General features: G+C 44.0%; 1 protein-coding gene across 9 annotated transcripts in view; it reads left to right on the forward strand.

The window, feature by feature from the left end:
* The first annotated feature begins 4547 nt into the window (after window positions 1-4547).
* SLC2A11 (solute carrier family 2 member 11) overlaps window positions 4548-15358 on the forward strand; it is a 79520-nt gene continuing 68709 nt past the window's right edge. For all 9 annotated transcript variants that reach the window (XR_015052489.1, XM_085860078.1, XM_085860081.1 and 6 more), the window contains exon 1: window positions 4548-4783. Coding sequence is in view for 8 of the 9 variants with exons in the window: in XM_085860078.1 (XP_085716204.1) it covers window positions 4691-4783 (93 nt within the window). In the remaining variant the exon portion in view is untranslated. The remainder of the gene's footprint in view (window positions 4784-15358) is intronic.

The raw sequence follows: 15358 nt of genomic DNA on the forward strand, positions 1-15358 counted from the left end.
GCTCGTTTTCCTGACGCTGATCCTGCTCACCAGATTCTCTCAGCGAGGGAGTCTCGTGAGTGGAGGTGGCCAATGGGCCGACCACGTGCCTCGTGGTTGCAGCAGATTGACCGGCATCTCAAGGAGATGGGGATGGGCCGAGCATCTGCCTGGGGGATGGCCAGACTGAGGCCACTGGAGTACCGGTGGAAAGTGGATGCAGTGACGCGCTGTTCTGGCAAATGCTCCCATACCTGATCCTGATCTGTCCTGCTTCATGGCCATTCATGATTGTGGTTTCAATGACATGTGGCATAAGCTTCTTGACAGCCAAACGTGTCCATTGCAAAGTTGGTGGGTCCAGATTCTTGAGAAGCATAATCAGTGCACCAATCTTGAGCTGCAGATTGTGCGGAGGTACACCCAGTGTTCCCAGAGAGTTAAGAAATTCTGTGCGGTAGTGGACTGCTTCATTTGTGTGTGGTCCAGTGTCATCCGACAAGTACCTTTGCATAGTGCCAGGTAACTGTGTGAGAAGGCCTCTGTTTGTGGAATTGGCTGCATCATTTTTCGGTGCCAAGATGGCTCTTTGGCATAGCCACTTGTGGTCATAGAAGTTCTGTGTAATATTTGGAAACTCTGTATGTTGTAGTTGTTGAAGTGTTGCATCTGTTTTCCGAATGTTGTTCATCGAGATACATTACCGATCAGAAGTTTTCGAACACCCCCATTTTTCCAGTTTTTACTGAAATGTAAGCAGTTTGATGTTTCAATGTACTCTAAAATTAAGGCAGAGAACAAATAAACAATTGCAAATAAAAACTAGAATGGGCACTCATAGAGCGCATACCTTCGCCGCCACTACTTTTTTTTGTTCTTGGTATGAGTGTGGGGAACTGGTTTCATATGAATGGTCTTATGACACAATCCACATATCTATAATGTTATGACCCCCCCCCCGACTTTCGGGGGCTACGGACTAAACAACTATCAACTCACGTCGTTTTGGCGAGTCTTCACTCGCAAGCTCGGTGAATACAACGTTTCAACAAGAGAAGGTAATCTCGTTTGATGCTGGTTTCATGCAAATCGAATAAGAATTGACTGAGTTATGCCGAAAACCGCATATTTTTCAAGGGCGTGACCCCCCCCCCCGACATTTTACCCCAACCGGTGACATGTGTTGTGACGACGTCATTGTGTCACAAGATTGGGCATTAAATTCTGAACATTTTGGTGCTGGGTTCATGTAAAGCGGACAAGAATTGACCGCGTTATGACAAAAACCGCATATTTTTCAAGGTCGTGACCCCCCTGACCTTTGACCCCTAACCGATAACAAGAGTATGGGCGTCATTGTGTCATATTGCATATCACAAGATGAGGCGTTGAATTCTGAACATTTTGGCGTTAGTTGCATGCAAATTGAATAAAAATTGACCGTGTTATCGTAAAAAGACGATTTTGACCTTTTCGTGACCTTGACCTTGACCTTTGACCCGAACGATCCCAAAATCTAATCGAATGCTTCCTGGCTAATAACCAATCATCCCACCAAATTTCATGCAATTCGGTTTAATACTTTTTGAGTTATACGAATCACAAGATTACAAATAAATAAATAAATAAATAAATACACGCCGACCAAAACATAACCTTTCGCAGAATGCGAAGGTAAACAAATCGTGGAATCGTTTTGTTGAACAAAATTTAATCTAAATTTTTGACTCATCAAAGTAGCCATCTTTGGCAGATATAACAGCCGAACATACTTGTGGCATTCTTTCTTCAATGGAAATCAAATATTGTTCGGAAAGTTCTTCCCAACACTGTTGCAGAAGTTCCCACAATTGTGTTGCACTTGTAGGTTGCTTTGCTTTCACCCTTCTGTCCAGCTCATCCCAAACTAGCTCTAGGGAGTTTAAGTCTGGAGACTGTGCTGGCCATTCCATGATTTGAAGTCTACCGTCTTGTTCTTTTCTTCTAAGGTAGTTCTGACATAGCCTGGAGGTATGTTTTGGGTCGTTATGTTGCTGTCGGATGAACCTTTGACCAACTAGGCATAGACCAGAGGGTATTGCATGGTGCTGCAAAATGCTGTGGTCGTCCTTTTGGTTCAGGGTGCCAGCCACTCTGTGCAAGTCGCCGACTCTGGATCCAGCAAAAGAGCCCCAGATCATCACGCTTCCTCCTCCATGTTTGACAGTTGGTGTCACACACTGAGGAACCATCCTTTCGCCTACTCTAGGGCGTACAAAAACACTGCGTGATAAACCGAAGATTTCAAATTTTGATTCATCGGTCCATAAGACCTTCTTCCAGTTTTCAGTAGTCCACTGGCAGTGAGTGCTTCATGGCCCAGGCAAACCTCTTTTTCTTATTTTGTCATCTTAGCAATGACTTTCTTACTGCCACTCGACCTGTCAAACCTGCAGCTCGAAGTCTTCAATTCACAGTTGAAACTGAGACTTCCTTACTTTGACCAGTGTTAAGCTGTGCTTGAAGCTGCTGTCCTGTGAGCCACCTATCACGCAAGCTGTTGACTCTCAGAAACTGGTCTTCTGATTGTGTTGTGGCTTTGGGTCTGCCAGACCTCTTCCTGTCAGAGTTTCCTCCAGTTTCCAAGTGCCTTTTGATGGTGCAGGAAACTGTACTCACTGACAACTTGGCTTTTTTGCAATTTCTCGAAAGGAAAGATGTACACTTTTAAGGGTTATAATGGTCTGCTGTCTTCCTTTGTTAATTGTCTTTTTCTTGCCATTATGATAGCAATATACTACTTCCTGCAGTGCAATATTGTCCAAATAATGTTTCAGATGGTGAAGCAACACAGTCTGTTCCAACACTACTTTTGCAAAGACAGAGGGTTTGAAACTAATCAACAAAAGTTGGGACACCTGTAGGAATTGTTTGCATCAACTTTCAAGGCTTAATTTACTTCCATTGCTGCAGAACAGCTGCAGTTGCTAACCCATGACTTGGTCCCTGAAAAGGGCCTTTTTTAACGACTCTGAAATTTACATTATTTTTCAGTTTTTGGAAACCTAAACTTTTTTTTAACCTCCACTAGTTTACCGCTTAGCTTTGTACCATTTCACGTTATTCACTGGACTTGAACTGCTTAAATTTCAGTAAAAACTGGAAAAATGGAGGTGTTCTAAAACTTTTGACCCGTCGTGTAGTTTCATCTTGATTTTCCGATTGCATGGCTCTATTTCCCAGTTTGAGCAGGCTTGCAGCAAACTCTACAGCAGATGAATCACCTGTTAGAAGCAATCACATGTTGGTCATTAGGCTGAGTCACTGAATGATGTTCCAAATTGAAGAGGCTTTGAGGCAGGCCTGCAGTTCATCAGCTTTGGTTTTATGTGGAATGACTGACAGTATCTGTCGAATATGCCCAGCCAACAACAGTCACTCCAGCCATTCTACTGTGATAATGTCGAAGATCTTGCATGGTGTGCTGAAGAGCCCCTAAAGGCCCTGTCACACCTTGACGATTTAGCCAGCGTATGCCTGACGTATGCAAAATTTGGCTAAAACGCTGGCACACGTCGAATACGTTATGGGTAAGTTTGTATACGTTAGGAGCACGCTGGCATACGTCTTTGTACGCTGGCATACGCCGAGGTGTTAGACAAATTTTCCATGCTTGAAATTTTTCGATGTATGCCAGCGTATGACTCACACGTTCCGCATACACTTGGTCATAAGTTGTAGGCACGTTACGCGATCGTTGACACACGTCGACACGCATTACTTGTAAGTTACTCATAAGTCGAAACACGTCGAGGTAATGTTTAGCGTACCCGAAACTTATTTCTAACCTTTGAGTAACGTGTTGTAGGCACGTTACGCGATCGTTGACACACGTCGACACACATTACTCATAAGTCAAAACACGTCGACGTAATGGTTAGCGTCAGTGTTTCAGACTCCCTGGTTTTTTTTTTTTTCTTCGTTATGACTGTGATGTTGACACTTCGATTTCTAGTGCGGTTACTCAACCAAGTAACTCAACCAAGTTACTCAACCCCAAGCTACTCAACCCCATCCATCCATTGTGACCATACTCTGCGCAGAGAGTTGGTGCTGCTTAAACACTCATTGGCTATTGGACACAATCCTGGACAGGTCGCCACTCTGACACAGGATGCCGGCAAGCTGGCACTCATTTTGCCAACTTCGGAAGGATGACAGGCCAAGTTAGCCCCACCTGGTATTAATTCAACAGCTGAACAGGATTTGAACTCAGGATCTTAGGATCCTAACCATTAAGCCAACACCAGGCATACTCCACCTCTCACTGTCCATAAATTATCTCCACTCGACCTCCTCCATCATATTGGAATCATTATTTAAATAAATAAAAAAGAGTTCCAACACCTGAGCTCACCCTCATGGGCTTATGTGCAAATTGATATAAATATCAATCCTGAACTAAATCTCAAATGTTCGCGGAACCAATCTATCCCTCACGTACTTAATAAATAGATACAGTATCCCCACCAGCAGGTCTTGCTCAGAACTGCTCCCTCCTCCTTCCAGCCAAACCCCTCCCTCGCGATCCTCCCGCTCTCTTCAGCATCAGACCCCTCACAGCTCACCCATGCCTCGCTCCTCTGTCATTTACTCAAAGGCACCAACGTGCGAAGCTCGCTGAGACTTCCCTCCAACCTGGGGGACCAGAGGGAACTTTGCGTACAGGGGAATGGCACTGGTTACGGTGCCGCACGGTCTCTCTGGTCAGAAACAGGCCAGATCACTCACAGTCAAGGAAACATCTGCTGGTCCGAGAAACAAGGTGAGGCTGGAATCGAATCAGGGGTTTTCTTTTTAATTTGACAAAACTTAGCTTTCGGGCTAGCCCACTCGCTTGGCCCATCATGCACGGGCCTGCACATATTATAATCCACACCCGTCCACTGAAATCGACAAATTTCTCTTCTCTGTACTTCGTAGCCTTAACTTAATGTAACAACTTGGTCAATGCACCGGCACACAGTGGCCTACTCTTTTCGAATAACATGCGAAATTTCACATGTTCGCATGAAACGTTTTAACGTATTAACATATAATAAGTTGTTCGTCGGATCTTTTGTGACGTAAAAATGACCCGTACTCGTCCTGTGGACCTGCACATAACCGTGTGATCAGCAATTATATAAATACTTCCCTTTTGGCACAAAAGTACGATTTAGAGAATATCCTAAACCATCAAACTTGGAGGAAGTTTCCCGTCTCTGGTTTTGTTTCAAACTTGTTTACTTTTGTACATAAAACGATTTATGAAATATTTTATTGACATCAACTAAATGCGTCAATTATCTTGAAGAAAAAACTATTTTAACTTTGATTTTTTTTATTTAAGATTTTATCTATTTTGAGCAATTTGGTCTGTCCAACACAACCATGTGATTGTCTTCATCTTAAACAACAATATGTACTCCGAGTAAATGTACGGTGAGATAAACTTTGAGGAGACAACAATGAACTTTCATCATGTGTATCATCTGTCACTGCTATCAACATGGACACTGGACATGGACAAGGGTCATTGGGATTTAAACATTGTCCACTGCAATCGACATGGACACGGGTCATGGACACGGGACATGGGCACGGGTTATTGGGATTTAAACATTTTCCACTGCAATCAACATGGACACGGGACATGGACACGGGACATGGACATGGGTTATTGGGATTTAAATACTGTCCACTGCAATCAACATGGACACTGTACATGGACACAGGTTATTGGGATTTAAACATTTTCTAGTGCAATCAACATTGAAAACTGGACATGGACATGGGCTATTGGGATTTAAACATTGTCCACTGCAATCAACATGGACATGGGTCATGGACACGGGACATGGACACGGGTTATTGGGATTTAAACACTGTCCACTGCAATCAACATGGACATGGGTCATGGACATGGGACATGGACAAGGGTCATTGGGATTTAAACATCGTCCACTGCAATCAACATGGACACTGGACATGGACATGGGCTATTGGGATTTAAACATTGTCCACTGCAATCAACATGGACATGGGTCATGGACACGGGACATGGACACGGGTTATTGGGATTTAAACACTGTCCACTGCAATCAACATGGACATGGGTCATGGACATGGGACATGGACAAGGGTCATCGGGATTTAAACATTGTCCACTGCAATCGACATGGACACTGGACATGTACACGGGACATGGAGACGGGTTATTGGGATTTAAACATTTTCCATTGCAATCAACATGGACATGTGTTATTGAGATTTAAACATTGTCAACTGCAATCAACATGGACACTGGACATGGACATGGGTTATTGGGATTTAAACATTGTCGACTGCAATCAACATGGACATGGGTCATGGACACGGGACATGGGCATGGGTTATTGGGATTTAAACACTGTCCACTGCAATCAACATAGACATGGGTCATGGACGTGGGACATGGACAAGGGTCATTGGGATTTAAACATTGTCCACTGCAATCGACATGGACACGGGACATGGACATGGGTTATTGGGATTTAAACACTGTCCACTGCAATCAACATAGACATGGGTCATGGACGCGGGACATGGACAAGGGTCATTGGGATTTAAACATTGTCCACTGCAATCAAAATGAACATGGGTCATGGACACGGGACATGGACATGGGTTATTGGGATTTAAACATTGTCCACTGCAATCGACATGGACATGGGACATGGACAAGGGTCATTGGGATTTAAACATTGTCCACTGCAAACGACATGGACACTGGACATGTACACGGGTTATTGGGATTTAAACATTTTCCACTGCAATCAACATGGACACGGGACATGGACACGGGACATGGACATGGGTTATTGGGATTTAAATACTGTCCACTGCAATCAACATGGACACTGTACATGGACACGGGTTATTTGGATTTAAACATTTTCCAGTGCAATCAACATGGACACTGGACATGGACCTGGGTTATTGGGATTTAAATACTGTCCACTGCAATCAACATGGACACTGTACATGGACACGAGTTATTGGGATTTAAACATTTTCCAGTGCAATCAACATGGACACTGGACATGGACATGGGCTATTGGGATTTAAACACTGTCCACTGCAATCAACATGGACATGGGTCATGGACATGGGACATGGACAAGGGTCATTGGGATTTAAACATTGTCCACTGCAATCGACATGGACACTGGACATGTACACGGGACATGGAGACGGGTTATTGAGATTTAAACATTGTCAACTGCAATCAACATGGACACTGGACATGGACATGGGCTATTGGGATTTAAACATTGTCGACTGCAATCAACATGGACATGGGTCATGGACACGGGACATGGGCACGGGTTATTGGGATTTAAACACTGTCCACTGCAATCAACATAGACATGGGTCATGGACGTGGGACATGGACAAGGGTCATTGGGATTTAAACATTGTCCACTGCAATCGACATGGACACGGGACATGGACATGGGTTATTGGGATTTAAACACTGTCCACTGCAATCAACATAGACATGGGTCATGGACGCGGGACATGGACAAGGGTCATTGGGATTTAAACATTGTCCACTGCAATCAAAATGGACATGGGTCATGGACACGGGACATGGACATGGGTTATTGGGATTTAAACATTGTCCACTGCAATCGACATGGACATGGGACATGGACAAGGGTCATTGGGATTTAAACATTGTCCACTGCAAACGACATGGACACTGGACATGTACACGGGTTATTGGGATTTAAACATTTTCCACTGCAATCAACATGGACACGGGACATGGACACGGGACATGGAAATGGGTTATTGGGATTTAAACATTGTCCACTGCAATCAACATGGACATTGGACATGGACACGGGTTATTGGGATTTAAACATTTTCCACTGCAATCAACATGGACACGGGTTATTGGGATTTCAACATGGTCCACTGCAATCAACATGGAAATGGGTCATGGACACGGGACATGGACACGGGTTATTGGGATTTAAACATTGTCCACTGCATCCACAAGCAGCAGAGCAAGGGAGATCGTTTTTGTTGCACGTGCATATGCCAGGTGAACACATGTTATATTTACATCCACACGTCGACAACTCCGTCCACATCACAGGAATAGACTCCTGATGTACAAGATCTGAATGAACGAGTTTCTCCTTTCCTCCAATACATGTCCATGGCCTTGGGGACAGGCTACTTTAGGCCTTCTTTCGCTGCTGGCCACACTATGACCTGGTACTGGACACACATCAGGTGTAGTTGCAGTGTTGGTGGTGGATTTTCTGGGTTGAGGATTTTGTGAAGCCCGTCCAATCGTACAATGGCCACAACCTCTGCAGTCGATGTTTTACTCCAATTGTTTGATGATTAATGTTTCAGCATTCGCCATGTCTCCATGTTGAAGTGACAAAAGCAGATGATTGTGATTAATAAATGTCTTCCACAATGACTTCTTCCCATGCCCATAAAACCGATTGGTTGAATCACATCTTGTTACAGCGTGGAATCATGGAAGTGTGGCCCTCTGTTCAGGGCTCAAGGTGGTGGAAGGAATGGCTTCGTTGTTGTTCCAGCATGTCACCGGATCCCTTCATCTGTAACACAACTGAAGAGAAGAAGAAGAGAAAACGCATCGGATTTCTGGATTGCATCACCAACATGCAGAACGATCCTTGTATCTACCACTTCCTGTGCGGAACGGAAGTTCGACATGTTTGGTGTTACGGATGATACATGTTCTAGATCATTACACCTTCCGATGACGACGTCTTTATTTTGTGGAAGATGTTCTGCTTTTTCCATCAGCTCTTTTTTGAGAAAATGTGTCAATGTCATCTTGTGTTCTTCCACACCGACGAAGCTTTCCTCCCAAGCTGGTAAATCGATGTCGTCATGATCCGTCACTTTCCTTCTCCTTCGTTGTTTTCTTCTATCTGTATGAAGAGTTCACCTTCCAGACTTGAAGGATGCTTCCTGATAAGTGTCAAATGCAATGTCAACTCCAAATCATTCATCAAAATGTTTATCATCACTGTCATTCACACTGTCATTCATTCAAACCCTAACCCTAACTGCATGGGACATTGCAAGAAAAGCTTTTTCCAGGAACAAATCCAAAATTCAGATAAACGTCCAGAGAAGAGAGAAATGACGTCACAATATAGGAACTGGTCAAACTGTTGACAAATTTTCTTTCGGCAGGCACAAAATAGTTTGCGAGGACCACTTTGAGCCTCTGTGTTTTCAAACAGAGCACCAAAGAGAGGCTAATCTTTGAGGACATGACATGAAAAGGAAAACATTCAGATAAGATGAGTATCTCAGCATTTTTCAACCATGAAACATCTGAAAAGTCAGGAGCAGAGAGGCAAGAGCTGTTAAACGTGACGTGGAAAAGGTAATCGATGTTACGGCAGGTGTTTTCTTGGAAATTCTGTTCTGTATACACGTGGATAGTAAATTGTTATATATATATATATATATATATATATATATATATATATATATATATATATATATATATATATATATATATATATATATATATTGTCCCTGTTCAATCCCTGTTCTGTAAAGTAGCAGGTGCCAACTCGCCCGACCCCTTCCATGAGAGTACATAGAACAACACCTTGCCCCGCTCAGTCTTGAGGAAAAGGACAAGGGACCTTATTGGAAATTCGACATGAGACTTTATTGGAACTTGTACGTGGGACTTTATTGGAACTTGTAGGTGGGTCTTTATTGGAACTTGTACGTGGGACTTTATTGGAACTTGTACATGAGACTTTATTGGAACTTCAACAGTTCCTCATCATTTGGAATGATTTTCACTATTGTTTGGGGGCTAAAAACAATACATATCATGATATCTCAAAAAGTTGTGGATGAGTTGTGACAAAACAAGATGGATGAGTTTGTTTGGCGACAAGAACAAGCGGATTACATTTTGGTTCAGATCTGGCCTATCAGTGGGATACAAAAGGTAAACTGTTCCACGATCAACCTTCATCTGGTGAAACTACCTAAATCCAGGATCCCTCCAGGTCTTCAAGACAGCTGTTCACCCCAATCTCAGATCATCCCCAATCCAAAACCATGATCTTTTCAACCCTTGTTATCCCCCCAACTTAATCCCTCCATTTTCCAAATCTCCTGTTTTCCCTCCCAACAGTTTCCTTCTCTATCCATCTTGTCTATCCCATGCTTCCTCTTCTGTCCCCCCCCCCATTCCTCCCCACACCCATTTTTTGTCCAAGTCTGCCTCTATCTTGGCCTTCAACTTTGCTGTTGGTGCCCCCACCTCTCTCAACTGCTCCTTTTGTCCTGTTGTGTCCTGATCTGTTCGGTGTACTAATACTAGCTCTTCCACGAGCCTCGACTTTGTACACAAAAAAAAGTTTTTAAAAATGGAGTACAGGTAGCTTGAGGCAGTTTTGTATTGTGTAATGCAGCGTAAGGGTCCAGGGCTTGTTGTCGATTATGAGGTGTAATTATTCAGGGGATGCCAAGCAGAAATATGCCAATGGGATTTTAGTGTTGCAATCATAAGGGAGATCGGTGTGGATTGAAGGAGAGGACATCAATGTTACACAGGAATTATTGAGGCCCAATCTCTATTTTGTTCACCTTAGTTGAAGGACATATCTGCCATAGAAGGGGCTCACTGCAGAGCTAGCAGGTTAATGTACTGAGCATACGGTTGGGGATGGATGGGGGTAAGGTTTAAAAAAAGTCACTTTTGGAGACGAATATGTTAGGGTAGTCGTTTCTGAACAATAGATTGACCCAAGTCTGTTGACAGCATGGATAAACAAAAATAATGGATTCATTTTTTAAATTTCCTGCTTGTTCTATCGCACCAAATTCAAGATGGAAACTGCTTCCTAATAATACGTACACCCATCGATTTCAATTTTACGGTTGAAAATTGTCCATCATGTTGAGATGACCGAGAGATTTGTACATTTGAACACACAGCATGTTGCAACGCGTCTGGCACGGTCTAATTTGTGAAGAGAGTGCAATATGTGCTTGTGATGTGCAATCGATCAGTGAGTCACTACATCTCGGAGAGGTCCTCGTCTCGAAGACATCGCCAGTCAAACACACAAAAATACAGGATGTGGTGTTACATTGAAGGTCATGCCGGGGTCTTCTCACAAACATCTCGTTATTTTGGGTGGAAACATTGAAATTCCGAACCAAAGCAATTTCTGAACTTGGTATCTGGTTGGTATCACACAGAGTAATCATTTACTTGTTTTTTTTGTAAATTATTTTCAAACTGCTATTTGTAAGTTCTTTGCATGAGGTTACGTGACTCATTTGGCATTGCTCTCATTGCATTAATGAATGAGCCAAAACCTGTTTTATTTGGTCACCTAAAACATACAATTTGAGTTAATTATCTTGATTAGCTTACTCTGAGCAAACTTTTGATTGTCGGCCGATTGTACTCTTCTCTTTAAAGAGTGTTTTTACAATCATTTTCAGAAATTTTATATCTTCAAGTTCTTTGTTGACATTATGTGCCAATTGCTATAATTTTGCACCCCCCCCCACCCCCCACACTTTTCATCCCCTACATTCATTTTTTTACGTTGTATGTCAGTGACCCCCCAAAACACACAAATATACTCCGAACAAAGTTCATGGGTTTAAAAATATTAATTAATCTTGATATAACAGAGCAAGCAAGCTGGTGTTGGCGTAGTGGTTAGGGTAGCGGCTTGGGATCCAAAAGGTCCTGAGTTCAAGCCCCGTTGGCCGCTTGAATTAATACACACCAGGAGGTTGACTCAGCCTGTCATCCTTCCGAGGTCGGCGAAGTGAGTACCAGTGTACTGGGCCCGGTGTATGCCCCGGTTAGAATAGGTGTACCATATCCCTGTGTCATAAGAGGCGACCAGGGTTGCGTCAGGAAGGGCATCCGGCGTAAAACCTGTGCCAAATCATTATGCGGATCATAACGAATGATCCGCTCTGGCGACCCCTAACGGGAGCAGCCGAAAGAAGAAGAAGAAGAAGATAACAGAGCAAGCAAGCTGTTTCAGAGATATAATTAAAAATAAAGAGTTTCCTTCATTCCAATATGGCTACCAGACCACATGGCAGATGACGTTTTAGTGATCAATCGTATATCCACAAAGGGTAGCCGATGACGCACTTAAAGTTTTGCGTCAATCTGTTCAAGATACGACGTAATACTTGATGTGATAATTAGGATGAGTTAGACTTCAGTGAATTTCTCTGAAGAGGACGCAGGTAAGGGTGCTGATGAGTTATGCACTGAAGGGGAATGCAGGTGAGGGTATTGATGCTGATTTTCAGGTGGAGGGGCTGGAGCGAAAAAAATATGGGTATTCGACAGTTCTTTTGCCGAGTGCTGCAGGTTTCTGTGTAGCTCCTTCTATGGAAACAAAACATCATCCAACCCCCTCTTGAATGGGAGGTTCAACTCTATCACTGGGTCGACATCTTGCAACCTGTCAAATGTTTTATGCATGCAGTTGATGGGAGATGGTTTATGCATGGCTGGAGGTTGTTTATGTGTGTGTAGAGCTGCTTTATGTGCACGGCTGATGGGACCAGATGAAATCTGTGACTTACTACAGGTACCATGTAAACCTGTACTAACCTGTTTCATTGTCAGGCTGTCAGCACGTAAACCATCTCCCCCACCCAGTTTTCTGGTGATGTGGGTGTATGAATATGGACACCCAGCAGGATTAAAAACAAAACCTGTCAAAGGGCGGAGGAGCTCCTTGTGAGCCAACGGCCATCCATATCTAGTGCCCAACTGTGTCTGCGGACGTCCTCCTGCAGTTGGGTTACTTCTTATTAGGAGGTTGGTGACAGGATTTGCACTCCGTCCACCGTAAAACAACAAATTTCACAAAACCCACAAGCGCAAAGAAAACTGAAAACCCACCCCGTGGGAGTACCTCCTGTGCTGCTGCCCTTCGCAGGACAGCTCACCAGATGACAGGATTGGGGAAAAGCCTTCAGGACCCCTATTCTTTGATGATAGGAGGAAGAGTATGGGGTAAACTTCCAGAGTCAGAATGTGGTGGTGTGTGGCGGAGTGATGCTGAGGTGTCATCCACCAGACGGTGGTTTCTTTGGGTTACCCTGACACGGTCCCTTCGGATGGGTGCCTTGAATGTCCTATTCTGAAGAGAGGATGATCACCTGTCTCTGTTACCATCACAGCTCAAGTGTTGGAACATTGGTATTGCAGCACTCTCTGAGGTTCGAAGACCGGATTGCGGCGAGATCATGGTGGGTGGTTACACCGACTCTTGATCTGGTCACTCTGATGGTTACCATGCACAAGCAATTGTTGTAGCTGTGTCCAATAAGCTGACTCCTATGATAATTGAGGTAACACCGGTCAACGAGCATATTATGAGACTACGGATTCGTCACTCTTTGGGTGTTTGATTCCCTGGTCTCTGTATTTGCTCCGACTGAGGTGAGTGATCTCACCTTGAAGGATGCATTCTATGCCATGCTCGAGTCTGTGGTTGATCAGTGCCCCAGGCGAGATACTCTTGTAGTCTTGGGGAATTTCACTGCATCGACTGGAACTGTTAGGGATAGTTATGAGACGTGTGTTGGTCCCCATAGGTCTGGAACTGTAAACCTGAATAGCACTAAGTTCCTTGACTTTGTAAGAACTCATGGACTTAGGGTGGCTGGTTCATGGCTTCAGCACCCACAGGCTCATCGCTGGACTTGGCATTTCAATGCTGGTGGTGTGGCAAAGGTGACTGACCATGTGCTTATTGGTGGTCACTGGAGGATGATCTAGAACTGCAGGGTCTACCAGAGTGCTCAGTTCCTCAATTCCGGCAACAAGCTTGTTGGAGCAACTTTGAAGTTGCAGCTTAAATCCAGAAGAATGGTACCATCTCAGCTGAGGCTGGATGTTGGCAAGCTCAAGGATGACAGGGTATCTCAGGAATTTTCAAACAGGCAATTTTTGGGGGTCTGGGTGCTTTGGAGATTTGGAGAACAGGAGATTTGGGGGGTTGGGTGCTTTGCGGGATTCTGAAGAGTTGTGGAGTGCCTTCAAGACCAGCGTCCTTGATGTTGCCAGTGGATGTCTTGGAACTCACCGTGGGGCGAAGAAGAATTTTGTCTCTCAAGGGACACTGGATTCCACAGGCCAGGCTAAATGGCAGAGCTGAGCTGTTCAGGGAATTGAGGCGTAAAACTGTACGTGCACCGAGGGTGGACAAGGAGGCCTCTGTGCGAGGAATGTGTGAGGGTGTAGAGCATCAGCTGTGGTCAAATGTTTCTCATCCTGCTTACAGGGGGGATGCATACATTGTATTCCTCCAAGCAAGGATAGACTGTATCCTTGCTGTTTGGCTCCTCGCCGAACAGAGATGAGAGTTACGGCAGGGACTACTTGCAGCCTATGTTGATCTCTGCAAATTGTTTGATTCTGTAAATATGGATGCCTGCTGAAAGATTCTTGGTCTTCGTGGTGTGCCCCCAAAACTGATCGATCCGATGTCTGAACTCTACTCTGGTACTGAGAGTGCTGTGAGATGTGGTGATACCATCTCTGACTTATTTCCAGTTACTACTGGAGTTCGTCAGGGGTGTGTACTGGCCCCCACACTTTCCAGCACTTGTATGGATGGATTCTTGAGAGGATGTCGGAGAGATCAAGATGCGGTGCATAATTTGGGAATGTCAAGATCTCTGACCTTGATTTCGCAGATGATGCAGTCATCTCTGTGGAGACTGCATATGCTTTTGGGGGCCCTCGAGGTTTATGCACAGGAGATGGTTTATTCGTTTCATATGATCACATGGAGATGATTTGTCCTGGTGTTTCACAGGCAGGGTGAATTTTCAATGGTGTACCATTCCTCTGATGGACGTTAAACTAGGCGTCCTGTGTGCCGACATTAATTGGTGGATGTTAAAGATCCCGTGGTGTCCTAATTACAGCTGGCAAGGCAATGGCAAACCACCCAATATAACCCTTGCTCAGGAAGTTGCTTCAGCAGCATGTGACACTCAGAGAGAGATAGATAGATAGATAGATAGATATGTTACTCTTCTGTGTATTGCAAGCAAGGTGTTCTGATAGATAATGCTAGATAGGATGCAGAAGGCTGAGGATGGAGTATCGAGGAAAGAGCAGGATGGATTTATAAGCAGTGGAGGATGTCGAGATCAAATTTTTACTCAAAGAACAATAATATAATGATGTAATGAATGGAATTCAAGTCTTGTGATAACTTTTAGTGAACTTTGAGTAAAACATTACATTGTGAACAGGGAGTGATGTGATACGTAATATCTC

Source organism: Eptatretus burgeri, chromosome 16 (genome assembly GCF_056783735.1).
Source record: "Eptatretus burgeri isolate ZD-2024b chromosome 16, Ebu_testis_v1, whole genome shotgun sequence".
Lineage (NCBI taxonomy): Eukaryota > Metazoa > Chordata > Myxini > Myxiniformes > Myxinidae > Eptatretus > Eptatretus burgeri.